The following is a 27383-nucleotide window of genomic DNA, read 5'->3' on the forward strand; positions in this document are numbered from 1 at the left end:
CAGAGTGATATGAGATTCCAGAAGCTATCTAGTCCAGTCCCCTGCCCGTGTATATTCAGATAGGCAGGTGGTACTGTAACCTGGACTTTAAGACTCAAGTCTCTGAGACATCCTTGCTGGGCTCTTTCCAGCTGTTGTGCAGAGCTCAACCCTATGCTGCCGTTCTTGGCTCCCTGAGGAGAAGTCACCCCTTTCTTTTACCCCCAGTTGAAGATGAAGACCTCCCTCGGTGCCCTTGAATACTGGAGAAGCCAGATGCGTGCAGTCTGGTTTTTCTAGGTCCTATTCAGGACTTCGCGTCCAGTGGTACTCCCATCGGTCACCTAACAGTCCCAGGTTGGCTGTTTTCCACTGGCTCTGAATTTGACGTTTATTTGGGGAACACAATCCTTCTTCCTTTTGTTCTGTTGCTGTTCATGTCTGCATATTTTCTCCCCCTCTCCTCCTCCTCTGAAAGCCTGCTGTTCACCTGTAATTCCTCTTCCCCCCCAGGAAGTCACCTGTCCCCGCTGGAGCTAACATTTGTAAATACTCATGTTTACTTTGGATGACGGTAACATGTCCCCTCCACGGCACAGAGAGGCACACGAAATACCCATTCTGTTGGGGACAACGCAATTCACTCTTCACATCCTTGTGAAATATTGCCCATGCCTTTTTTTTGCAAAATTCGTACCCAGCCCTTTCTCCTCTTTCTGCCCACAGTCGCCCTGGAAGGAGGCTCACAGGCCTGGAGGGAGGTGATTTGGTGGGAGAGGGGCTAAGTGCCCTGGCAGAGCTGGGGGCTTACTGACCACATCCACTCCTGGCATTCCTGCTTCCTCTCCTGGCCTCCTGCTTTCACTTAATTGGCCTGGAATAGACTTTTCTTGGAGACTGGGAAGAATTTTGTTACGTTCGTTTGCTTGGTAGGATAGTTGTGATTCATAGAGAGACCAATTGTGTGAGTCTGGTCCAGGGAAGGTCAGTAAATCTCAAGAAGAGATCCTTGTAACCCAGGACCCCCAGAGGAGTTAGTTGCCAGGTAACCTGAGCTGGTGCTGCAGATGGTGCCCACCCACTGTGTCCTAGTGATGCTTACATCCGAGTTGGGGTTGGAACACAAGTACACACACACATGTACACACACACGCATACACATATACACATACACAGGCACACACATACACATACACACACATACACATATACACACGCCCACATACACACATACACATATGCACACACATACACATCACACACACACATACACACATACACACACACGCGCACACACACAGATGCACGCGCACACACATTCCCCTTTTCTCAGAGTGAGAGCTGCTCTCTCAAGTCCTCCGTAGGCTGAAGAACGAGGGTTTATTTTGGGAACTTTGCCGAAACCCGAGAGTCCGGGGCGCGGGCCCTGGTGTGGCTTGCTTTGCTGTGTCCTCGCGTCGCTGCGTCCCTGCTCTGCAGTTCAGTGTCCCCTCTGAAGACGAGTAGAGCTCTGCCCAACACTGATGGAAAAAGCACCCTTTTCCTTTCCAGCAAATTCCCTCACCCACCTGAGTGCAGGGCGACAGAAGGGGCGGTGAGCCCCTGGGCTTGTGGTGGGACAGTGACCTTGGCCACTCTGCCTTTGGGGGTCTAGCCTCATGGCAGAGATCAGGGGCTGCCACAGGGTTTCAGCATTTCCCTCAGATTAAGCAGATGCAAATGCATCCCTAACCCATCAGCCTCAGAATCCTTCCATGAAACATTTCCTAAGTGGCTTTCTTTCCCTTCTCCTCCTCCCTGGCGAGGCCAGGAACCTGAAGGTGCCCATCAGCACGTATTTACTGAGATGTTCTGTATCTTAACTCTGTGCAAGTCAGATTTGCAGTCTCACTCAGAGACAAGACACATAGGAGATACTGATGCAAACAACACATGACAGAGAACAACACAAATGCCATTTTGGGTTAGTAAAGGGTGAAGTGGTGCAGCAGCTCTTATCACACAGCTGGTTATCCTTCCTGACCCGGAGCAGGGTGGGTGGAGCTGCTCCAGCCCTAGAGCTTGGACAAACCCCAAAGTGGGAACCGGGGGCGGGAACTCGGCCCTTGTCCTCCCAGCCGGCTGGTCCTGCCCTGATCCGTACTCAGATGCTGCCCAGGAGAACAGGGTGCAGGGAGAGAAGGGTCCTTTGGAGGACTCTGTGGCCATCTCCCTTGGCACTGGGGACTTCGGTGACATACCCAGTTACCCTACTTCTCAAGAGGGCTGAACACCAAGTATCTCAGAGAGAGGAACGTTCAGCTCCACAAAACCCTCCAGTTAGTGGAAATCATGGGGTCTTTTCGAGCCAGATCTTGGAATGTGGGTGGGAATCCAGGCCAGGCAGAAGTATAATTAGAATCAGCAGCCCTCCCCCATCCATCCTTACAGGCTGACCAATGAGAAACTGTGCCCTGCCACAGGGGTGAATTCCTGAGCCCACAGCTTTGGACCGGTTTAGGCCCAGGCGCCTCTGGACCTCCTCCAGGGACAGCCGTGGGACACCCACCCCAGGGCCGGGCTGAACAATCTTGCACTTTATATATTAGCCTCCCCTTTCTTTGTTCACTTCAGGCCTAGGAATGCCCCCCTCCCCTCTCCTTCCTCAGCTGTTTGGGAAACAACACAATAGCTAAGCTCCAGATCTCTCGCTGCTGTTTCCTCTCCTCGAGCCCCCATTCCCCTCCCATCTGCCCTTGGGGAGATGAGCTTCTTTTCTCTCCCTGTCCCTCGAATGGGCTTGGCATCTCCAGGGAGGAGGCCTGGTCTTCTCTAATGAACTGAAAATGTGATTAAGTTGGGCTCCAGTTGGGTCTGCACAGCCCCCCAGGCAGGGTGAGGTCATGGCTTCATGGAGCTGGGCTGGCGCTCTCTCGCCAGCCCCTGGCACCCCAGACGAGAGGAGCAGGAAGAGAGAAGTAGCTGATGCTGGGCATTGGAGCCAGGGAGATGCTGGAAGTGAATTAGCTGACCCTCTGTGTTCTCCCTGCCAGAATGGTGTACCAGGGGGCTGAGGAGAAGCCATTTTCGAGCTGTTCAGTTAGCATTGACAATAGGCCAATGATAATAGTCACAGGCACTCGATTGCTCTCCCTCTGTAATGTCATTTAGTTTTATTTTGCAGCCAAGTCTAAGGCAGGAATTGCTCTCTGTGTTAGTTAGGACTAGATTCTCCTGTGCCAGGACACCTAAAGTAGAAACAGCTTACACAGTATAGAAGTGTGTTTCTCTCTCATTGTCAAGGAGTTCAGCTTGTGTCAGGCATCATGACGACCTTCCAGTGTCGGAAGAGAAGCATTGAAAGCAGCACACCCTCCTTTGGAGGCTGCTTCCAGGGAGTTGCCCAGGACACTCCTGCTTATGTCCCGGGGGGGTGGTGGGGTGGGGGACAAAGCTTCGTCTTACAGCCACTCCCAGATGCAAGGGAGGCTGAGAAATGGGATCTTTATTCCCAGGGGCTATGTGCCCAGGGGAAGATGGACAACCGAGGGTTTTCTGACTAAGAGAGAAAGGAGGAATAGATCCTGGGCAACTTTCAATCTCTTCCATAATCTCACTCTTTTAAGGGGGAGGAAATCAAGGTTCAGAGAGGGGAGATGATTTTCCTGAAGTCACATGTTTTGTTAGTGATGCGGTTGGTGCTTCTGAAGCCTGCACTCTATCCACTGTACTACACTGTCTTCTCATCTGATTGATAGGAAACAAGGTGGGGAGGGTGGGGGCATCGGGAACATGGAAAACCAGGTAAACTGCGGTTGGGTGGCAGTGATCTCAGGTGGCCTTGGCCTGCAGTGGCTTGAAGCAGGGTTTCAGTTCCCGGCCTGAGACTGAAGTCAGGCCATGGCAGTGAGAGCGCCGAAACCTAGACACTAGACCACCAGGGACCGGTGGCCAGTGACAAGGCCCTGGCCTGTCAGCTGTGTAGAAATGAATTTCCACATAGAGATGGAAAGTAGTGAAACAAGTGACGTGTTTATTAGGAGGAAAAAGGGTACGTGTGGATAGACACACGGGCGGGCTCAGAGAGAGAATCTTGCCTTTGTGGCAGTTTGAATCACCTTTTTTTTTTTTTAATAATTTATTTATTTTTGGCTGCGTTGGGTCTTCGTTGCTGCTTGCAGTCTTTCTCTAGTTGAGGTGAGCAGGGGCTACTCTTTGTTGTGGTGCGCGGGCTTCTCACTGCGGTGGCTTCTCTTGTTGCGGAGCATGGGCTCTAGTAGTTGTGGCCCACGGGCTTAGTTGCTCCACGGCATGTGGGATCTTCCCGGCTCAGGGATCGAACCTGTGTGTCCTGCATTGGCAGGCGGATTCTTAACCACTGCGCCACCAGGGAAGCCCTGAACCACTTCTATGGGACATTTCTTCAGGGTTTCCTTTGGCCAATCATCTTGCTTTGCCTGGTTTTCTGAGTACGTATTTGGTTTACCTTAGGGTCCTCCCCTGTGTGTGCACACATCTCTTAGCCAGGATGGATTCTAGAGAAGAGGCTTATGGGTAGGTTGACATCACTTACTACACTTACTCCTCCATTTTTGACCCCCCCGCCCCCAGGAGCCTTTCTGCACATGCATAGTCTGGAAGGTCTCCTTGACCTCGAGAATGAGAAATATGTGGTCTCTTATCTGCGCAGGGCTTAGCTTCTCCTCCCTCCTGCTATCTTGGAGATCTGCCCACAGGGTAGAAACTCCAGAGCCTCAGCCTGGGGCCCATCTGTACAGCCATTGGCAAACTAAACCGGCTGAGAGCCCTTTACACTCTTGAAAATGATTGAGGACCTCAAAGAGTCTGTTTATCTGGCTTATATCTGTTGATATTTGCCATATTAGATATTAAAGTGGAAAATTTTAAACATATTAATTCATTAAAACATGAGACACATTATACTTAACGTGAATACCATCATTTGAATAAAAATAGCTATAAATTCCAAACGAGAAAAATAGTTTGGGGACAAGAATGGCATTGTTTCACGGTTTTGCAAATCTCATTACTGTCTGGCTTGAGAGAAATCAGCTGGATTCTCTCATCCTGTCTGCAGTCAGCCTGTTGTGATACCACACATCATGTAGCCTCTGGAAAATTCCACTGTGCATTTGAGAAAGAATGAGAGCATAAAGGTCAGATAACATCTTAGTGTTGTTAGGAAAATAGTTTTGACCTTGTGGATTTCTGAAAGCATCTTGGGAGTCTGTAGGGGGCCCCTGGACCACACTTAGAGACCTGAGGGCCTACTGAATTCTTTACTCTTTCCTTGCTTCCTGTCCCAAACCTGGAAGGCTGTATGCAGCCTTTCTCCGAGGATTGTGTTCTTTGCAGGGGTCTTCGGGCCTCTGAAGGGCCCGTGAGTGGGAGTGGATGACGTGGTGGTCTCTGAAACAGGTTTATTTCGTGGCTTATGGAGAGCGCAGACCACCATGGAGGGGAGGAGGGGTTTGGTCTGCCTGTCCTTAAAGCCGGGAGATGGGTGGAGACTCTGTGGAGGACCATCCGGCCAGGGGTTCTGTAGGTCAGTGGCCCTGGGTGGGTGGTGAGAAGCGAGAGGAAGCCGCCCAGCTACCCAGCAGCCTGTGTCCCTCTGGCCCACCCAGCACTGCCGTGCATGGCTGTGCCCGACTCCCACAGACGACGGGGCGCAGGAGACAAGCCTGCATCATGGGTGGAACCAGGCCTGCTCACCAAACCCTGCAGTGGATGGAGTGGCCTGGGGTGAATCAGAGAAAGGCACCTCTGAGTGCTGTACTCGGGGAATAACAAACAGAGGGTCTGGAGGCACGAGCTTAGGAGAAAATAGAAACGGATTCAAGGAGAGTCCGTAAGGTTGGGGATGTGACAGGGGCCAGAACTAGCTGCTGAGAGAAGCTGAGGCCACTGACCTATGAGAGCAGTGTCCCAGGGGCAGCCGTGCCTTTCTTTCCCGGGGGGTCTGTTGGCAACACCGGGTTTGGCTCAACCGTAATTACTCTGTTTCTCCTCCTGCCTGAACCTGGCTATCAACCTTGCCTGGTGTGGCCTCCCTTCTGCCCTGAAACGAAATCCTGTGTAGCGTGCAGAGCGTGGTTCAGACTGTGCATCCTTCCCTGGCACCCCGGCTGCAGGTTCCTTCCTGCTGCGATTGGCCGCACCACTGGGAAGACACCTTAAATTGAGACCGCGTCTTCTGGCTGTTAGGTAACCTTCCCTAGGGAAACACCTGGTGCAGTAGATCGGCTCCCTGAGGACAGGAGGGTGTGACTTTCTCATTGGAAACACCTGGTGTAGATAGAGCATCTCCCTGAGGATAGGAGGGTGTGGCTTTCTCATTGGAAACACCTGGTGCGGTAGATCGGCTCCCTGAGGACAGGAGGGTGTGGCTTTCTCGTTGTGCTCATGACTGTTGATCCAGCACTTTGTTATTGCCTGCTATGTGCGTCTTGGGGATACAGCTCCTGTCTTTGAAAAGCCTGCAGGGAAGTGGGTAAGACGGCCCCAGAAATCAGGCAAGAGTAGATGCACCCAGAGGCCCGTGGGAGCATCTAACTCCGGGACCAAGTCTGCTTGCTTTCCATTGTGGGCCTTGCCTGGCACAGTGCCTGGACATAGTAGGTGTGCAAGAAATTGAATGAGACATTGGGGTGCTTTCAGGAACCCATCAGTAATGTGGGACATGGGGAGGGGGAGGGGTGAGCCAGGGCGGGAGGCTGGGCTCAGACCATGGAAGGCCAGGCCTCCCTGCCTCCCTCACGTGCTGGAACTTTGCCCTCCAAGATGGGGTGGGACTTAGTCACACTTACCTTTTCTATTGACCACATGGCCGGTGCTTGCTGAGCAGAGGTTTGTTCACCGCCTACTGGTCCGTGTCTCTTCACTGGCTCTGAAAGGACCATAGCTCCATCTTGGACTTGGGTCCACGGAGATGTCCTGTCTCGGGACCTGGCCTGGCAGGGCTGCCTGTGGTGGATCAGGGAAGAGATCTCTGGGAGGCAGAGATGGCAGGCTAGGTGTGTCACCCTCTGCCACTGCGGGGTGAGGCCGGATGGGCTGCAGGGGCTGGTAGACGTCTGGAAGTCCTCCCTGACCTTCACACTGTGGTCACCCTAGTGACCAAGCTCAGGCCGGGGCTGACCAGAGGAAGGATGGAAAGACAGACTTTTCCTAGAAAACAGACTTCTTGCTAAGGCTTTCTGTAAACCGTTTAATACCTCCAGGGACCTCCCGGGAAATGTGCTGGAGTACTGTTCCTACTTTTCCTTTGAGCAGGGAAAAGACAAAGTGGGCCAGCTGGAGACGGGCCATGCTGGACTCTGCACCCCCCAGCTCTCAAAGGGAGAGGGGGTGCCTGGACTCCTGGTTCTGTGTCCACCGAGGTGCCTGGTGCCTGTGCCTGTGAGAGCTGGTCCTGTGGTGCAGGGACGGCTCTAAGCCACCGTCCTACAGCCCAGGCGGTGGCAGCAATCACTAGAAAAACCCCATGGTGTTGCCTTTGGGAGCTCTTTTTCTGGTTCCAAATTGTATGGGGGGCAAGAGGTGGGCAAGAGCCACGGCCCTGGCCCTTCTGGGGTGCCCTCTGCTGCCCTGTGAGGGTCCAGTGACCTCACTTTCTGAGGGGCATTTCTGATGGGCCGGGCAGTGTGACACAATGGAAAGAACCAGACACAGGCCTCAGCCTCCTTCCCTGAGTCTCACTTACCAGTGAGGATGGAGATTCTTAGACCTGCCCATTAGAAAGAAGAGTGGGTTCCTCCCTGAGCCCCCACGTCGTTCTGGAGGAGTGTGACCCTCCCAGATAAAAGATCAACAAGAGCAGCCCTCTGTTCACCAGGGAGCCCCCAAATACTAGTGAATTGATAGTGTTGCCGTGGCAACCATTCATCCCCGTACAACCCAGGCAGATGGAGATGGGGAAAGGGACAAAGATGTCCTTCTGTCCTGCTGGTGACCTGCTCACCATTCTGACGCTAAACCTAATGGCAGGAAGGACAGTGGAAGGACTCTCTTTGGTGGCCAGGATGTCGATGCCCATGAGGATAGTCTTCATTTCAGTCTTTTCAGATAGGCACTGTTATCATTGTCCCATCCACAGAGGAGGCGGGGTTGAGTAAACAGCCAGGGTCACACGGCCAGCACACGGAAGAGGCAGAAGCTGGGCCTGGGGCTGTGAAGTCCCAGCAGGTCCTGGGCAGGACCCTCCCTGGCATTGTATTCAGAAACCTCAGTTCCCCCGTGTGAAGCGCTCAGGCGGCACATGGAAGGATGCTTGTCGTCACCCGAGGCCTCTGTGACGTGGGACCCACGGCAGCCGACTTTGTTCATCGGCTGCTTGCTCGGCGCCAGGCTCCATGTGCCCACCTGTGAGACAGTGTCTGTAGTTGGTATTCCCGTCTCACTCCAGGACGCCTTTCTCCAATGAGGGACGAGGCTTGCCTTCCTCCCCGCCATTAGGCAGTGGCAGAGCTGGGCTTTAGCCTCTGCTTTTTCTTGGCCACGCAGGGAGGTAGCTCAGAAGGGTGGGGCCGTGGAGGGAGGGAGAGCTGCTCTCAGCCACGGCTCCCGACATGCAGAGCTGCCAGTTGTCCTGCCCACAAACCTGCCCGCTGCAGCGGCTTTGCGATTCAGCAGTCCCCGCAGCTGCTGCTTTTCTGAGGTGCATAGGGAAGCAGCTGTGCCCAGCTGCTTGGGCCAACTGGCCCTGGAGCTCCCCGGGTCCACCCCAGGGCCTGCAGCGATCAGGGGCCTGGTTCTGATGGCAGACTGTATAGGCTGGGCAGGGATAAGACACAGGTTTCCCTAGGACCGCAGCATGGCCCTGGTGCTTCCCCAGGTGGGTCGTCTGGGTGCTGAGTGTTGAGCACTGGGTCAGATTTCTATTCCTCCAGAGGCCGTGGGCCTGGCTCCTCCTGGCTCTTGATTTACACAGCTTTGCTCTGACCATCCCTGGTACAGTTTGAGCAGATTGGATTTCCCTCTTCTCAAAACCGGTCACTTCTTTCCTTCTTTTACTTCCCCTTTACGAAAGCCGATTTGCTCGGATTTACCCTCCAGGGCCCAGCCCTTCCTTCAGATGCTCTCGTACTCCTTTCATTTTAGCTGAAGTCCTTTCACAAACAGCTGGCTTCCATTCATTTGGAGAGCATGTCTATGCATGAAAGGAATTATGCACCCAGCGGGGATCACTAATAGCAACAATACTGTGTTGTGTTAAATCTAAGACAAAGTGTGATGTCGCTTGTAAGATGCACCCAATTTCAGAGATATTACATCATGAAAAAGATGTGCATTTAAATTACTAAAAGCACAGGGCTTCCCCGGTGGTGCAGTGGTTGAGAATCCGCCTGCCAATGCAGGGGACATGGGTTCGAGCCCTGGTCCGGGAAGATCCCGCATGCCGTGGAGCAACTAAGCCCGTGTGCCACAACTACTGAGCCTGTGCTCTAGAGCCCTCGAGCCACAACTACTGAGCCCACGTGCCACAACTACTGAGCCCGCGTGCCGCAACTACTGAAGCCCACGCACCTAGAGCCCATGCTCTGCAACAAGAGAAGCCACCGCAATGAGAAACCCACGCACCGCAACGAAGAGTAGCCCCCACTCGCCGCAACTAGCAAAAGCCTGTGCACAGTTACGAAGACCCAACGCAGCCAAAAATAAATAAATAAATAAATGAGTGACCAAAACACAGAATGCAGAGATGCTCACAAATACGGTGTATGGGGAGGGTTTTGTGCTAACGTGTGTCCAGGAGTCGTCAGTGAGAACCATTCCAAACCTGCCTGTGTCGTGGGGTCGAGGTTGGCAACCAAGTGATAAAACCCAGGAAGAGTCCTTGCCTGGCAGCGCCCTGGCACACGTCATAGAGTCCTGGCGTGTTGTTGCTGATGGGAGCTGGTCCAGTCTTGTCCCAGGAATCCTCTGGGGAAGGTTTGCTCAACTACATCCCTGACACACCGAGTTTAAATCTCTGGATGAGGCCCGGGAAGCTCTACTCTATAAACTCCTTGTGGCACCCCCTCATCTCTGGTGGAGCAACCAAGGCCAGGGAGGGGAGGGGGCCGGCGCGTGCGGAGCAGATGCTGACTGGCCTTCCTGGCCTCTGAGACGTGTGGCCTCCATGAGAACTTCAAGTTCAGCTCCTTTCATGAGCGTCCCTCTGCTCTTTCCCTTCAGAGGACACTGCCTTCCAGTGGAGGTCAGGGCCCTGGCCTCTGCATTTCCAGGGTTCAGTCTAGGAGGTCGCCCTGGTCTCGGGCTGCGCCATCAAGCAGGGGTCCGACAGTGTTCCACTGACTGGACTGTTTCGTTTGACAGATGTTGACAAGCACCTACTAGGTGTGAGCGAGCATGCTTGGGTTTCCGGGCAGGGTGGGTCTCCAAGCACCAAGGTCAGGGGATGCCAGGCTGCGTGGGTGGCACCCTCGCTGAGGTGGCCTCTCCCTCCTGCAGGGCCTGTGGGAGCAGTGCCAGCTTCTGAAGAGCGCCTCGGTGTTCGCCCGCTGCCACCCCCTGGTGGACCCCGAGCCTTTCGTGGCCCTGTGTGAGAGGATGCTGTGCACGTGTGACCAGGGGCTGCTGTGCGCCTGCCCTGTGCTCCTGGAGTACGCCCGGGCCTGCGCCCAGCAGGGGATGCTGCTGTACGGCTGGACGGACCACAGCTCCTGCCGTGAGTCAGCATGGGACCCCCACCGGCGGGGGTGAGCGTTGTCCATCCGGCTGTCACACCCCAACCAGCCAGTGCCTGCCAAGACCCACATCCCGGGAACCAGTTCCCGCCTGGATCCTGCTCTGTCCCCTGGTCACAGAGCAAGTCCCCTCCCTAACGGTTTTGAGGAGGCTTGAAAGGCCCCCCTAAAAGCCCCCGCGTCACTTCTCCTGCCTCTGTTCTCACTCCCCGTCTTCCTCGCTTGCCCGTGAGCAAATCCATCCCCTGGACTCAAAAACCGGTCCTGGCTCCGAGGGGAATCGCAGCAGTTAAAGTCGGAACTGACTGGGAGCAGGGCGGTGGCCGAAGTGTCCCCGGGGTGATCTTGGGATCCTGGCAGGCTTTTGTCAAGTTCCTCCCTTTCATTTAATCCCTTCTCTCTTCCTGCGGGTGTCACCATCCCTCCCCCTCTCCCTCTAATCTCGTGGATCCCTGGTCATTGTCATTGTCGCCACCCCCAAATTATCCTGATTAAGTACGAGCTTCTCCAGTCACCTTGCAGGCAGCCTCCTGTCCCCGCCGCGACTTCCCACAGATCACAGGGGGCACAGACTGTGGAGGGGAGCAGCCCAAATACTTACACTGCACACATGCGTGTTTTTCAGCTTATAAATCAGAGCTGCCCATCTTTGCTGTGGGGTGTGAGAAGGGTGGTTATTGGCAGCAGCGTTCTCCTCTGGAAGGGGGAGTGGCTGTTTTTTTAGGTCTTTGAAGAAAGGATGGGGAGATGCCTGAGGTATCTTGGAGGACAAGTGGTTTGGGATGCTGGGATGCTCTGGCCCTTCTGGTCCTTCAGCCTGAGCGTCAGTCAGCAGCAGGTGAAGAGAAGAGAGAAAGGAGGGCTGTCCTTGTCCATGAGGGGCTGGGTCCAGCGGGAGGACGGAGGCTCAGGTGATGCGGCTGCCAGGGCTGTCCTGCCTCAGTGGACATAGATAGAAATGAACATGCCTTGTGCGGGGCGTGGCCGTGAGGCTGCGTGCCCAGTGCTGGGTGGGGCATCTGACTGGGCCCTATTTCTTGAGGAAGAGGAACCCTCAGAGGAGGGATGGGATGGAGGACACCATTTACCCCTTGCTTGGCCTTGGGGCCTTGCATTTTCACCCGGGGACGTTGGCCCCTGGGGTGCCACTGAAGTGGAGATGGTCCCTGAAGACAGAGGGGGGCAGACAAAGGGGGCACAGGGACTCTGAGCACCACATGGCTTGTGAGATGCTGCCCTGGAAGGGAACAGCTCCCGGCAGACTCCTGAGTTTTCCATTTCAGGACCGGACTGCCCCGCGGGCATGGAGTACAAGGCATGCGTGTCCCCCTGCCCCAGAGACTGCCGGAGCCTGCACGTCAGTGAAGTGTGTCAGCAGCAGTGCGTGGATGGCTGCAGCTGCCCTGGTAATGACTTCCCACTTCACTTACAGATCCGAGACCTCGCCGGTGCCCTTGGCTTGGGGAAGCCGGATGAAGGCCACCTGTGCCTGTTCCCCATTGCTGACATCAGAGGCCTTTGATTTATTTTTTTAAAGTCCTTGTATGGAGTGGTGAGGATCGAGCTGGTATTTTTTCTAATTTATGTTTTCCTGTTGCACTGTATCCATGAAAGCACGTGTGTCTGGGGAATAGAAGGATGGTCTGGGCTCCAAGAGTGACTTTGTTTGGGGAGCACGTGGCCCTATCTGAGCTGCAGTGTTTTCTCAGTTAAGCGTCAGGGAATTGTCTGGGAGAAGGATAGTCTCAACTGTTTCCTAGGTTTGTCGTGTGAGCTCAGCTGAAAAAGAACTTTGCATCAGGAAGTCTTTCTCAGGAGAGACCTTGTGAGCTTTGGTGAAAAGTTCTGGTTAAGTACTGAGAGTGAGTCTTGTGTGTTTTGACTCACGACTTCTCTACTGGAGGAACTTGAACAAAACCCTTGCCTCTGTTTCTTCATCTGATAGGATGGAGATAAATAATCTTCCCCCTCTCTCCCACTGCATTGCTGTGAAAGATAAACATAGCACAAGTTCTTTGAGCTTCCTGGAAGAAGCCTTCAGGCTAGACTCACGGCTTCCCTACTGGAAGGCCTTTGAACAAACCTGTGTCCCCCATTTCTTCGTCACTAGAGTGGAGATAAATAGCCCTCCTCGCTCTCATTGCAAACCGTGAGTGAAAGATAAGCATCGCAGAACGAGTCCTTTGAGCTTCCTGCAGGAAGCCCAGAGTTGATGATCGCCCCGGGGGCTTCTGTGGTTGTGGGATGAGTAATGATGATGCCAAGGTCGAGTCTTTTTGCCTTGTTCCCCTTGACCCAGAGGGACAGTTCCTTGACGAAGGCCGCTGTGTGAAAAGTGCCGAGTGTTCCTGCGTACATTCTGGGAAGCGGTACCCTCCGGGCGCCTCGCTCTCGAGAGACTGCAACACCTGGTAATTGGGGCCGAGCAGTGTGGTCTGCGAGAGCTGCCCGGGTCTGTGGGAGGGGCAGCTGGGCCGGCAGGGGCAGTGAGGGCACCGGCAGGTAGAACAGGACCTGGCCTGGGCTGGGGGTGGTTTGGGGAAGGGTGTGGAGGCTGATGATGGGGAGCAAGGATTATATACAGATCGGCCTGGATGAGGGGAGCTGGGGGTGGTGGTGAAGGCCCCTTCGCATGCAGACAACATCTCTAGCTTTCCCCCCAGCCATGCTTTAATAAGTGACTCTCTCTCCCTGTTGCCTCTGCTTTGCTTGAGCTGTTTCCTCCAGAAGCCCCTCTGGTGTTCCCTGGGCTGGGTCTGTCTGTCCCCTGCAAACGGGGAGAGGAGAACGCCTCCAGACCTCTTCGCTGGCTACCTTTCCCTACTGGGCAGTCTTGCAGGAGTCTCAAGGGCTGCCCAGCATGGGCCAGGGTGTTACCCCTGTCAGCAGCCCGCCCTTCCTCCGGTCTTCTACCAGCTGTGTGTGTGTACGCATATGTGTGTGCGCGCGCGCGCACGCGTGTGTATGTGGGGTGTGTGTGTGTGTGTGTGTGTGTGTGTGTGTGTGTGTGTGTGTTTGGAATTTGACTTAGTGCCTGGGTAGACCCCCTAGGTTTCCCTCTTCTTCTATCTGTCTGTTGGGGTTTCTTCCCCTTGGCATTGTCTCCATGTCTCTGTGGCCAGAGCCCCTTCCTGTATACCTTCAGCCTCATGAAGCCCCCTCAGGCGTGAGCGCCTTTCTTCTCTCAGACCTCTCCCCTGGGGCTGTGGGGTGGGCAGTGCACTCCCTAAATCCATTCAGGGATGCCTGCGTTTGCAGACCCACCTGTAACCCGCGCTTCTCTCCCCAACAGCATTTGCCGAAACAGCCAGTGGGTCTGCAGCAACGAGGAGTGTCCAGGTAGGTGAGCTTCCCTCCCCTCTGCCCTCCTCCCAGTGGAGAGGTACAGCCTCCCTTCCTAGACTTGGGAGGACCACTTGGCCAGGCAGGGAAAGGTGGTCTCTGCACAGGTTGGATGCAACCCCCGACCACAGCTCCAGTGCAGAACCAGCTGTGCTAACCCTCTCCTCCCGGGACCAGGAGAGGGAGGTCCCCCAGCAACCGAAAGGGGAGACTGCACCTGGGAACCCTTTTATTGTCCTTTTCCCTTCACCTGTTTGCCCAAAGGATTACGGTTGAACGTGCTGTGAAAACTGCAAGGTCACAGGTGACTAAACAAAGATGAAGCAAATTCCTTGGAAAATTAAGAGGAAGAAGGGCCTGGTAATTCCTTAAGCTAGAATTGAGAAATTTCTGGAATTTTCTGGAATGCCTTATCCAAAGATCTTGGGAGGATCCAAGAGCTAGGAAAACCAGGTCACTCAATGATCCCTCCTACCCTGTCCCTGCCCTGGAAAATCTATTTAGGAAAAGTTTCCTTATAATTTCTGCCCTTTACTTTCTCCTCTGTTTAGCCCCAACTCTATTCTATCTACTGCAAATTTTACCCATTCAAAGCTCCCTCTGCCTCACCTTCCCGATGACCCTGGCTCTTCTCCTGATGCTTCTCCCCTTTTGGTCAGTCGTGTGATGTTCGCTATGTGTTAGGCATGGTGTTCAGTACTTTACATGTGTTACATCATCACCACAACCTATGAAGAAGGTGCAATTTATTCTCATTTTACAAAGGAGGAAACAGATCCAGAGAGGTTAAGTAACTCACCCAAAGTCACACAGCTGCTATGAGACAGAGACAAGATTCAAACTCACAACCACCTGACTTCTATTTTGCCTTTCCCTTTACTCTCCTTCCTAATGCTCGATCCATCCCTTTGCAGGAGGATCATTGCCATCGTTCATGAACCCTGGAGAGGCCCCATGCTTAGTTAAAGACCATCTCAGCCTCATTCAAAGGCTGGATACTACTTTGGGATCCCCATGTTTGTAGATTGCAATAAAAGACTGCAAGGCAAATAGCCAAATGATAGGCTCCCCTCCTGTTGGCCCCAAGAGACCACATTGGCTTTGGTGGGCTGGCAGGAGGTTGAGCTTACATACCTGGGATCATATTTGGGGTCTGTGGCTTTAGAATCAGGACTTATCCAGTGCCCACTATACTGGGAAAATTCTGGAACTAGATGGAAACTAGATGGAAAGTGGGCCCCAGGACTTACTCAATTAGTCTGGCCCAGGGATGGCCAACCAGCCGTTTATCTTCTGTGCAGTTCTTGAAGGAAGCACAAAGAACAAAAGATGCTCTTGTAAGTGGTATCAGTGCTCCAATTTAACATAATCATACCCTGTGAAAGACCTAAAGAGTCATTTGAAAGCCATGAGGTCGATGTAATGGACCTGTGAAAAAACTTTTAATATCTAGATAATAAGCATTTATTGTATAAGATCTATGAGGTACAGTGGGTGGAATTAGGAATTTAGCTTACTGTGTTTTGTCAGATTGACTACTAGATTAGGAATTCTTAATAACAACTTCCTATAGGGAGGGCCTTCCTTCCATCCATCCATCCAACCATTCATCCATCCATCTATCCAATCACCTGTCCAACCATCTAACCATCCATCCATCCATCCATCTACCATTTAATCATCCACCCAACCACCTAACAATCAATCCAGCCATCCAGTCATCCATCCATCTACCCATCCATCCATCCACCCATCTGTCCATCCATCCACCTACCCATCCGTCCATCCATCCATCCATCCATCCATCCATCCATCCATCCACCCATCCATCCATCCATCCATCCATCCATCCACCCATCCGTCCATCCATCCACCTACCCATCCGTCCATCCATCCATCCATCCATCCATCCATCCATCCATCCATCCATCATGTATCCATCCAACAATTATTTAAAAACCCACTGTGTACATGATGGAATGCTTAGTCTGGAGTAGACAATGTAATCCCCTAGTCTTCAATTCAAAATTTGGGTGGTAACTTTGCTGAGGATGCACGAAATTTTCTTGATGCCTTGATGGGAAGAGAGCTAGTTCCAACTCTGAGGTCTACTGAGTGGTTTGATATTGTGCCAACACAACCAATAACCTCTTGCTCTGCACGTTCAAAGCCCTGACCCTCTTCTTCTAGATCTGGAGCTTAGTTGGTCCTTGCCTCCCTGTCCATTTCTACCTGTAGCACACAGCATATTTCTACACCTGCCGAAAGTCAGCTGGCAGGGGGGCTGTCTTATCTCCCAGGGTGAAGATTGCTGGCAGAGCTTCTGATGGGAAGGTTCTGGAAGGGGATATGTCTGGCTCTGCTAGTAAAGCAAAGAGCAGGCTGGGGCTTCTCTGTAGTCCCTGGAGGAGCTGACATTGTGATTCTTAGAAATAGAGATCTGGGTTTTGATTCCCTGGAGTAAGATGAGAGTGTACTAGTTGTCTATTACTGTATAACAAAGGGCCCCCAAACTTAGCAAACAACAAACATTTATTATCTCAGAGTTTCTGTACGTCTGGAATCTGCGTGTGGCTTAGCTGGGTACCTCTGGTTCAAGATTTCTCATGAAATTGCAGTCAAGTTGTTGACTGGGGCTGTGGTCTCATCTGAAGGTTCCTCTGTAGTGAAGGGAATCACTCGGAAGCTCACTCATGTGGTGGTGGCCAGGCCTTGGTCCCTCACCTTGTGGATCTCCCCTTGGGGCTGCCTCATGACATGACAGCTGGCTTCCTCTAGGGTGAGTGACCTCAGAGAGAATGAGGCAGAACAGCCAAGACAGAAGCCACAGTCTTTTAAAAACCTGCTCTCCAAAGTGACATCTTTCACTTCTGCTGTATTATATTTGCTAGAAACAAGACCACACGTCCAGCCTGCGTTCAAGGTGAGGGCATCACACAAGATGTGAATACAGGAGGTGGGGACCATGGAGCGGGGGGACCTTAAAGTCTACCTAGCACAGAGAACCTCATGTTTGGGAGTGGGAGGGAGAAAACAATCACTGAGGAGAGCATCGGTCTGTATGGAGAGCGGCTGGAGCGTCTGTTACAGGCTCCTCAGGCCTTCACTGCTCCTGGCACACCTCTGTTCTGGTTAGGATTAGGGCAGCCCCAGGTGCCTGGGGCTCTGCTAATTTAGCTTCCACTGAATCATAAATGTTTGGTTGGGCTCAATGAGGAAGGAGCATGCCTGTTAATAGGGACTATTCCTCAAACAAATACAGCTGTGGTGACAGAATTTCAAACTCCTGGCGGAAGAGTGTGGAAGATACTCTGCTGGAGCTGGGAAGTTTATTTGAGGCCCAAGTCCTATGAACGTGGAAAGGTAGCGTGGTCCTGGGCCTGGGAGCGTGAGCTGTGGACTCAGCCTGGTAGGAGTTCCAGTTCCACCGCTTACCAGCTGGGTGACTTTTGGCAAGCTGCTTAACCACTTGCAGCCTCAGTTTCCTCATCTGTCAAATAGGATGATAACAGCAGCTTCATCCCATGAGAGCTGTGGTTACTTGACACACAGCAAGTACTCAGTAAACATTAGGTGTTTTCATCGTCACAGCCACAGCTGTTTCATTAAGCAGGGTTAGAGAAGGATGGAGACCCGAAGGAGCCCGGGATGGGGAGGGGTGGTGCAAAGCAGGGTGTGGCTGGGACAGGTGGGGCACGAGGCAAGACAGAGCCTGAGCCTTCCCTGGGCTTGGTGGCATGGAGGCCCACGTTGGGGTTCCTGGAGTCTCACCAGACCTCCTTCAGGCCAGGCCACACGTCGCCTTTTCCTCTGCTTTCTCCACGTCCAGACCTGGATGTACCTGTGCTCCTGGGCACTTGCCACGTGTGCCCAGTATCCCCATGAAATGAAGCTTATTGGAAACGGCAGCCACCCCATACGGCAGTACTGGCCGGTGTCAAGTACTATGAACTCTGGAGTCTGACGGAACGCCCACGTTCAAATTCCTCTTGGGCCACTCTGGGGCCTTGGGCGAGATTTTCTCTGTGCCTCAGTTTTCTCTTCTGTAAACTGGGAATAATAATGCCAGCCTCACCAGAGCAGTAAATGAGGTAGTGCCCATAGAGCACTTAGAAATGCGTCTTGCATGTTTGGTTGAGATTATGTTAGTGTGATTCAGAGGCAGGCTTTGGTGAACATTTATGCTGGGAGGAAGCCTGAGTTGCTTTGCAGAAGGCCTGTGGGCTGGCCTTTCTGTAGCCGCATGGAAAAGGGTAGAAGCCAGTGAGCTGAGCAGAACAGCTCCATGGAGACTCCTTTCCTGCGAACAAAGGGGCTTATTTAGAAGAGGTAACATGTTTCCATAAATGAGAGACTTTTTTTCTCTTCTTTTTTCCGTGAGGGAGGATTCTTATTCATGTAGTGGACTCGCTTTAACTCCTGGCTGTTCTTGGTTTTATGCTATTTGCTATTTTAAGAATCACCTGCCTTGCACGCATTCACCGAACTTTTATTGCCCACCTGCTGCGTCCAGTGGTGGCCAGCGGCTTGTCAGGCTGCCTTTTGCTGACCAGCTGGCTGGGAATGTCTTGGGCATCCTCTTGGCAGAACTTGGGCATCTTGGGGACCTCTGGGCAGAGCTTGGGCGAATGTCAACATGTGGCCCATTCTTCTGGCTCCTGTTCCAGCTCCCGGGCCCACGGCTCCCTAGCACCTCACTCAGCTGTCTTCCTGGGTTTCCCGTGTGGTCAGCCCCATCCCTCAATTGTACCAAGGAGATAAGCTAAATATAATACAGTATTTAGATTTCTGATTCCCGAGAAACTCCAGAATGCCAATCAGGGGGAGGTCAGAGCAGGAAATCAGATCAGAGGATTAGATTCTGACCCAGAAGTTTTGCTTTCGAATGTTTGCATATTTTCTCGTTGACCCCTCTTTTCCTGAGCATTGTCAGAGATAATGCAAGTTCAATTTCTTACTCAGATAAGAGTGCCGTTGAGAAAACAAAGAGAGGTTGGGGGAGGAATTCCCACCCATCGCACTGCAATGGGGTCAAGACATGTGATACAAAGGGCCGTGTCATCCTGTTTGTAGAATGATGGTGGCTTCCGAAAAATAGCCATTTTAAAAAGACTTTCTTGTGACACCCGTGGATTTGGAATTCCACCGGGGCTACAGTCAGTCGGGATGACCCTGGCCCCTAATTCATTGCCTGTTCTGCTCGGACTTCCACAAACAGTGACCCGTCACTCGTGCCCTTCTTGTGGGGCAATGCAATGGGGAGGCACGATCTGCTTCTACTCACACTTCTGACACCACATGTGTGTGTGTTTCCCCCCGACAACAACCAATCCTCTGACTTTCTGGACACCACCCGGGTGTCCTACAATTCAGTTCAGTTCTGACCCTGACTACCCAGAATTAGCACAGACCCCGCAGGTGAAGGGCTCCGTCCACGTGCTCCTGCTTCTGATGGCAGCTATGATAATCGTTAGAATGGCTCATAGAACTCAGGCAAACACTTTACTTACTATTACTGGTTTATTACAAAAAATATTATAAAGGAGACAAATGACCAGCCAGATGGAGATGTACACAGGGTGAGCTCTGGAAGGGTGCTGAGCACAGGAGCCTGTGTCCCTGTGGAGCTGGGGTGTCCTACATGTAAATATGTTCACCAAACCGGAAGCCCTCCCAACTCTGTTGTTTAATAAGCGTTTTTACGGAGGTTTTACTATATAAGCACGACTGATGATGATTATTTTTTTAAGATATTTTTGATGAGGACCATTTTTAAAGTCTTTATTGAATTTGTTACAATGTTGCTTCTGTTTTATGTTTTGTTTTTATGGCTGCCAGGCATGTGGGATCTTAGCTTCCCTACCAAGGTTGAACCGAAGTCCCAACCATTGGACCGCCAGGGAAGTCCCTAAGCCTGGTTGATTATTAACTCAGTCTCCAGCCCCTCTCCCTTCCCTGGAGTTTGGGGGATGGGACTGAAAGTCCCAACCCTCTAATCATACTTAGGTCTTTCTGTAACCAGTTCCCATCCTGAAGCTCTCGAGGGACCCGCCAAGAGGGGCTTCATTAGAACAAAAGGTGCTCCTCTCACCCAGGGCATTCCTAGGGCACTAGAAGCTCTGTGTCAGGAATCAGGGACGAAGACGTGTATATTTCTTCTTATCACAGAAGATGATGCTGGTGAGGACGATCTGGGGCCTCCCTATTTTCTCCGAATTTCTCTGGGCTGAGTGTGCCCTCCTGGCCCACGCCATCTTAGAAGGGGTTAGTTGCTCTGGGCACCAGGCAGAGGGACACTCACTGTAACCTGGGGCTACTCGCCCTCCCCCTGCCTTCCAGCACATACCAAGGGCAGGGCCACACCTGGACCCAAAGCCGGTCCTGCCCCTCCCCCCCACCCCCCCACCCCCCCCATGCCTGCTGTGTCTTTCAGTGCAAATCTGGGCATGAGGTGGCAGGCAGGGGGCCGATGGGGCTTGTCTTTGACAGGTGGACAGTTGGAACCCCTCTCAGGCCTCTGGGGACCCCTGGCATCAGCCCCTGGAGATGGGTCCAAGGGGGACTGGCTGTAGGACCCTCCTGGGGGGAACTTGGGGTGCAGAGCAGAGAGGTGCTGTGGAGGACGATTCTCTGCTGTTCGGAGGCCGGGGGCACTGGGAGGGGAAGGAGGGCCCCTGCTTTATGGAATGGCTGTGGTGTGTGTCTGCTTTGCTTTCTCTATAGAGTAGAAGGCAAGGAGGAGAGGAAGCAGGTAAAGGGAGCCTGGGGAGGGTTCCAGATGCGGGCCTCGGCTTCAGTGGGTCCACTGTGGGCTGAGCTGGGATTGGGCCAGTGGGGAGTCACTGGCGGCATTAGCAAAGCCCCCCTCCCCCAGCACGGACGACCTGCGGTCCGAGGTGCACTGGGCCAGCACCACGGGCCGGCACTGGGGCCTGGGAGGACGGAGTAGCTGTTGTGTGGGTGCGCGTCGAGGGCTCGAGCGGCAGGGTGATGCCAGGGCATCCTCGCACCCATCCCCAGACGCGTCAGCTGGCTCAGGCAGTGGTGGGAACATGGGCAGATGGGGTCCTGGGCCCCCATTGGCCCCAGCTGAAGTCACAGCATGGATTTGCCCAGGAGGAGGCAGGAGGAGGCCTGAGGGCCGCCCCTCGGCTGGCGAAGGGGTGAGGATTGGGTCCTGGCCCCTGCACTGCTGGGCTCCCCCTTCCCCCATCACTGCTCTGGGCGGCCTTTCTGCCCTCTTGCCCTCAGGGACTCTCGTGGAGGGGGGAGTGCCCACAATGGCAGCGCAGAGAAAGGCCTCTGCAGGCCCGAGGCCCTTGGCCCCAGCAGAGCCAGAACCTGGAGCGGCCGTGGGGAAGGGCTGGGGGCCACGGTGAACCCAGAGCGCAGAGCCGGAGCCACAGGTTCTGGTCTGGCTCTGCCACTCCTGGGCTGTGGCTGTCACTCCCCTGAGGCGGGAACTGACCCACCCGGCCCTGACCTCTCAGGGCCAGAGGAGTGGGGCCTGAATAGAGTCCTCCCGTGGAGCCCCTTTATAGGCTGCGGTGAGGGGCACCCCCAGGAGGTGCCCTGCTGGGACACCCGCTCTCCCCTCCCCTGTGCCCCAGGGGACCCTCTGGGACACCCGCTCTCCGGCCCCCAGGGGCGTGTCTCATCACAGGACAATCCCACTTCAAGAGCTTTGACAACAGGCACTTCACCTTCAGTGGGATCTGCCAGTACCTGCTGGCCCGGGACTGCCAGGACCACACCTTCTCCATCATCATAGAGACGGTCCAGGTGAGCCTCGCCAGGCAGCCCCAGGGCAACCGCGGGGGTGAGGGGGGCAAGATGGCTCCGTGTGCGCGGCCTTCCTCTGGACAACTGAGCAAAGGGGAAGACAGACAGGGCGCATGGGGCTCCCCTGAGGACCCTGAGCGCCTGTGGAGCAACAGGCCCAAGGACCAAGGGCAAGCAAGGCCTAGAATCCTGATGAAGGACCAGAGCGGGATGGTGCTGGGCGGTGGGAGGCCTGGGCTTTGGGCCTCTCTGTGGCATAACCCCGGGCCCTTCCCAGAGATGGTTCTGGGACCGGGGAGTGGTTCCGTGTGAGAAGGGCTGCGTGGGTGGAGGGCTTTCCCCGAGTGGATGGGTCGGGGGCTGGGCCGCGGGGCTGGCGGGGATTTGGTGACGTCCCTCGGTGTGCCCCCCTCGGCAGTGTGCCGACGACCCCGACGCGGTCTGCACGCGCTCGGTCACCGTCCGTCTGCCCGGCCAGCACCGCAACGTCGTGAAGCTGAAGCACGGGGGAGGCGTTGCCGTGGACGGTCAGGACATCCAGATGCCCCTCCTGCAAGGTGGGTGCCCTCCGCCCCCAAGGCCCCGCCCAGCTCACCCTCAGCGCCCCCGCCCCTCGGCAGTGCTCGCTGCCGCCTCTTCTGCGCAAATGTGCAGGAGAGCTAACTCTGGAGGGCAGGCTGGGCGTCCTGGCCTGCCTCCTGCAAGAAAGGAAGGCTTCCTGGAGGAGGAGGAGCAGAAGAAGCTGGCTGGGGGCGGGGTGGCTGTTGATGGGTCAGACCCCAAGATGTCATGGGGCAAAGCCAGATGACCCCGTGACCTGTAGGAAAATCTACCTGTTCAGTGACTTTGCCAGGTTGTTATGCGCCATTTTGCACAGCCTATTTCCAACCTTCACCCTCAGAGGGGCTCCCTGACGCCTCCCCTCTTCTTCTTCTTCTTCAAGACCACTGGCCAGCCCATGGCCCATTATCCCGGCTTTGCACATGGTGAACTTGAGGGTGTCTATGTGTGTTAATGCTATGTGTGTCTCTCCGGGGAAGAGGTATGCCTCCTACCTCTTCCCAGAGAAAACTGCCGTTTCAGCTGTGCGCAGAGCACCAGTCAGCTGTGAGGACTGAGTAACTTAGCCTGGAAGCGTGTGCAACAGCAGAGGGGCCCAGGAAGTGCTCAGGGGTTGGGGGTGCAATGGGAAACGGACCCAGGCTCAGGGCACCTGCCTCAGCTAAGGATAGAGGAGCCTCTGCTTCCCCCTTGTGGCAGTACAGGGAATGGCAGGCTACAGCAGGGATAGATATGGAGGTGCCTTCCTGGGGGAGCCCAATTTGCACTACACCCACCCTGATCACCTTGCTTCTGAGACACCCCCCCCACCTTAAGCCTCATGGACATCCCCAGCTGCCCCCTAACTCACTGCTTTCATTGCTACAGTCCTTTGTGAGATACCCCATCTTTCCCTACGATCCATCTGCCTGCCGCTCTCCTGCCCTCTCCCCATCTTAGCCTAAATCCCGTCCTTGCTGGGTTCCAGGTGACCTCCGCATCCAGCACACCGTGATGGCCTCCGTGCACCTCAGCTACGGGGAGGACCTGCAGATAGACTGGGACGGCCGCGGGAGGCTGCTGGTGAAGGTAGGCGCCCTCCTGAGCACGGCCACCCTGCAGCCAGACCTTACAAAGTCCCCGTTGTGCTCTGGGGGGAGAGCTCAAGGGTGGGAGGGGAATTCCTTTCTCCCCCGGCCCTGCGCCCCCAGAGCGAGGAACAGGCCTCTCTGTGTATAAGAGGCTGGTGTTTGCTGTCTGGATGTCCCTTGTTCACCCCGGGAGTTCCCGAGTGCTGGGCTCTGGTACCCCAAGGGGTGTCCAGCCTGGGTGGGCTCATGCGGGGCTGGGGAAGCAGTTGATTTGCTGCCCAGGCTCCTGGCTGCAACAAGGCCTGGAATCAGGGGGTGTTCCCCGGGGCGGGGCGCCCACAGTGGGACTCACAGCCAAGACCCTGTGTCGTGTACCCACTGCCTGTGGAAGGTTGTCCTGGGAACTACCAAATCCCTGCCGTGGTCCCGGGGCCTCTGCAGCCTAGGGGCCACTTCCTCTGCTTCCTGTGGCCCTAGAGTCATGCTGGGAGGGGGAGCCATATATTTCACAGGGCTTCCAGATACACTGTTTCCCTCTGGAAATTTCCCTGGAAGGTATTGTCACTGCCATTTCATAAACGAAGCAAGCAAGGCTCGTGGGGGCTGGGAGACGCGCCCAGGACCGCGCACCCGGTCAGCTCCCCGGGCAGCGCCGCCCCCAGCAGACCAGCGCTTCTCACTCTTAGGTCTTCAGATGCCTTTGCACGCTTCAAAAGTATGGAGAACCCCGAGATCCTTTACGGAGGTTATAGCCATTGATATTTACCAGATTAGAAATTAAATCAGAGACATTTATTAATTCATTAAAAAATAACAATAGTAAAGCGACTACACATTGATATAAACATTAAAAAATCTGTTTTCCGAAACAAAATTAGGTAGTGAGAATACCACTGTTTTATGTTTCTGCAAATTTCTTTAATGGCTGGCTTAATGGAAGACAGCTGGAGTCTCATCTGCTTCTGGGTTCAATCTTCTGCAATATTACATGTCAAGCAGACTCTGGAAAAGTCCACTGTGCACTTGTACAGAATGAGAGGGAAAAAGCCAAGTAACGTTTTCGTGTGATTATAAAAATAGTTTTGGCCTCGTGGACCCTTTGAAAGGGTCTCAGGGATCACCCCCTACCATGGGTCCCATGTCCACACTTTGAGAACCCCCGCCCTGAATACATTAGGATCCCTGGAGTGTCCCCTCCTGCCTCCAGAGGTTCCGTGTTCCATAAGCCCTCGGTATGATCCCGTGATGGGCGCCTGGGGTGTCCTCGATGACATCCTGGTGGTCTCCTTCCTCGTGATGTCATGTTCTTTCTTTCTCTTGTTTTTGAAGACCCTGAGAAAGTTCCAAATTAACGCCTTTTTTTTTCTTTTATAAAAAATAAAACTATGACCACACACTATAGAACATGAAGGTTTTTGGAGATCTTATCAACCCCTCAAGTACAGTTGGAAATAAAGATCCTATCTTTTCTGGAGCAGGAAAGTGACTCCCAGTCAGTTGGTTACAGAGTGAGAGCAGAACTTGGGTCTCCTGCGCCCTGGTCTTCAAGGGCGGTGCCCCTGTCAGCCGTCCCACTTTCTCAGGCATCTCCCACCACACCGAGAGGGTCTTGATCTGTCAGGTGCCCCTCCCCGCCTTCAGCAGGCACATATATCTTGGTCTTGTCTCGGGTGGCTGACCTCCCTGCCCCAGGTTTATCTGTCTCCTCTGAGGAGAGAAGGGGCACTTGTTTCTGTGGGAATGAGATGCAGGGTTATCTCTGGGGCTGCGTTTGGTCAGTTTGGCTAAAGAGAAGAAGCCTTCCCTGGTCAAGACTCAGGACAGGGCAGACGACCCCGGGGCCTGGGGAATGCGCTATGTGTTTCGGCTGGAGGAGGAAAGGGGGCGTTTGTGGATGGGGTGGAGGGAACGTGTCCCCATGCTGACCCCAGGGTTTGTGGGGACCACCGAGCTGAAGACCCCTGCTGGAGGTTAGGACGCCAGGGAGCGGCAGGGCGGGGCCCCCACCCCCCGGGAGGCAGCAGCCAGATGAGGTGGGATGAGGGGCTGCCAGTGGCTCCCCGGGGGGGGCACGGGTCCCGAGGTCCAGGCAGCGGGGCCCTGCTGGCTGTGACGCAGGCGCAGCTCGGCATTAGGCCAAGCGGAGTAGAAGGGACTCTGACACTTTTCATCCTGTCAGAAGTGACGCTGCTATTTCAGATAGCAGATAGCAAGTGCGTTCTCCAAGTCCCTGATCTCGGACAGTCGAGGCACTGCGGGCCGGGAGGAGGGCAGCCTGGCCTGGCTCCCACCAGCATGCGCACCCTCCTAACCCTTGCTGAGCCAACCTCTGAGACAAGTCCCTGGGACGGAAGGAGACAGGCTTAGAGAGTGGGGGAGGGTGGAGACGGCAGACCTGGCGGGTGTGCCCGAGGTGACCTGGGGAGCCTGAGGTGCTCAGGGCCTGAGAACTAGGAGGGAAGAGAGCGGACACTGAGACGGGGGTGAGGGGACAGACGCCTCCCCGGCTTCACTGCTTCGCCGGGGCTGGCCTTGGGTGTCGGCGTCCGGAGGGGAGCCTCGCTCACTCACGGATCCGTCCAGACACTGTGCAACCATCCACGCACCGAACTGGTGGCCGAGGTCCAACAGTGAAACAAAGCGGACTAGAATCCTGGCTTCGTTTAGTTTAAATTCTGATGGGGGGAGACGCACAGTAAGCAGACCAACAAGGAAATTGTGTCACGTGTTAGAAGGTGATAAATCCTGGCGAGGGAGAGAGAGGGAAAGCAGAGGAGGGGCAGGAAGTGCTGGGCGGGGAGGACTGACGTTCTCACTGCGAGGTCAGGGGAGGGCTGGTGCCTGATGCGCCAACGCTTGCTGTTTGTCAAGCAAACGAGGAAACGCTACTCCATCCTCCTTCTTATTAATGATATTTACTTGGGTACAATTTGTACGGGTTTGGAACCCGCACTAGCTTGTTCATCCTGCATCATGTCAAGTCAGAGCTGGAAGGGGCTCCAGGAGATGACCTCACAAAGCCCGGCCCAGCAGGTATCAGAACACAGGGAGGTTCCGCAGCCACAGTTTAACCCTGGTAAATTGCAGAGCAAGAGTCAGGGCCCTGGGGTCCCAGCTTCTGCTCCAGTTTGAACCAGGACCCCCCTCAGTAGACACCAGCAGATGCCCCTGGCCATACCGTGTGAGAGACAGGCTCGACTCCCCAAAACGTTCCTGAATGTGCATCCCGGACTCAGAAGCAGGAGAACAAGCCACGTGCCGGTGGCCTGCATCCCCCGCTGCTCACCCTCGCAGGCTGCCCCCGGGTCCTCGCTGACCCCACCTCCTCTGATCATGATCACAACCCCCGGGGTCCTCTTGGCTCGGGGCCTTTTCTCCTCAGTGATGCTCAGTGGCCAAGTCAAAATCAAGAAGTTAGGAAGGGGGACGGTGGCTGAGTGTTTAAGAATCCGCCTGCCAGTGCAGGGGACACGGGTCCAAGCCCTGGTCCAGGAAGAATGAGAAGCCCGTGCACTGTAATGAAGAGTAGGCCCTGCTCGCCGCAACTAGGGAAAGCCTGTGCACCACAACGAAGACCCCATGCAGCCAAAAAAATAAATAAATAAAATAAATAAATTTATTTAAAAAAAACAAAAAGAAGTTAGGAAGATGTTTTTCTTTGTCACCCAATGTACGTTCTAAGAAGAGTTGCACCGTAACAGCTCAGCCTGCTTTGCCCATGTGTGTGGCAGAGATAAGTGTGCAAGAAAGGGGCGCTGGCTTTGCACTCCATGCCCCTGGGCATCTCCTCTGACAGGCAGGGCGACGGAGCTCTGCGCATCCACTGGTCGCAGCTCTGTGACCTCAGGCAAGTTGCTGTCCCTCTCTGTGTCCCTGTCTTTAAGTGACAGGATAATCTCTAAACCCTTTCCTGCAGGACAGGTCTCTGACTCAAAGGATTTAAGAGGGGGCACGGAGC

The 27383-nt window shown here is 54.3% G+C and overlaps 1 protein-coding gene across 4 annotated transcripts in view; it reads left to right on the plus strand.

Moving 5' to 3' along the window:
- Positions 1-27383, plus strand: part of VWF (von Willebrand factor) — a 137189-nt gene that overhangs the window by 26819 nt on the left and 82987 nt on the right. For all 4 annotated transcript variants that reach the window (XR_012324549.1, XM_033867156.2, XM_033867160.2 and 1 more), the window contains exons 7-13: positions 10435-10651; positions 11954-12076; positions 12970-13081; positions 13963-14009; positions 21658-21794; positions 22213-22351; positions 23323-23423. Coding sequence is in view for 3 of the 4 variants with exons in the window: in XM_033867156.2 (XP_033723047.1) it covers positions 10435-10651; positions 11954-12076; positions 12970-13081; positions 13963-14009; positions 21658-21794; positions 22213-22351; positions 23323-23423 (876 nt within the window). In the remaining variant the exon portion in view is untranslated. The remainder of the gene's footprint in view (positions 1-10434; positions 10652-11953; positions 12077-12969; positions 13082-13962; positions 14010-21657; positions 21795-22212; positions 22352-23322; positions 23424-27383) is intronic.

Source organism: Tursiops truncatus, chromosome 11, assembly GCF_011762595.2.
Source record: "Tursiops truncatus isolate mTurTru1 chromosome 11, mTurTru1.mat.Y, whole genome shotgun sequence".
Lineage (NCBI taxonomy): Eukaryota > Metazoa > Chordata > Mammalia > Artiodactyla > Delphinidae > Tursiops > Tursiops truncatus.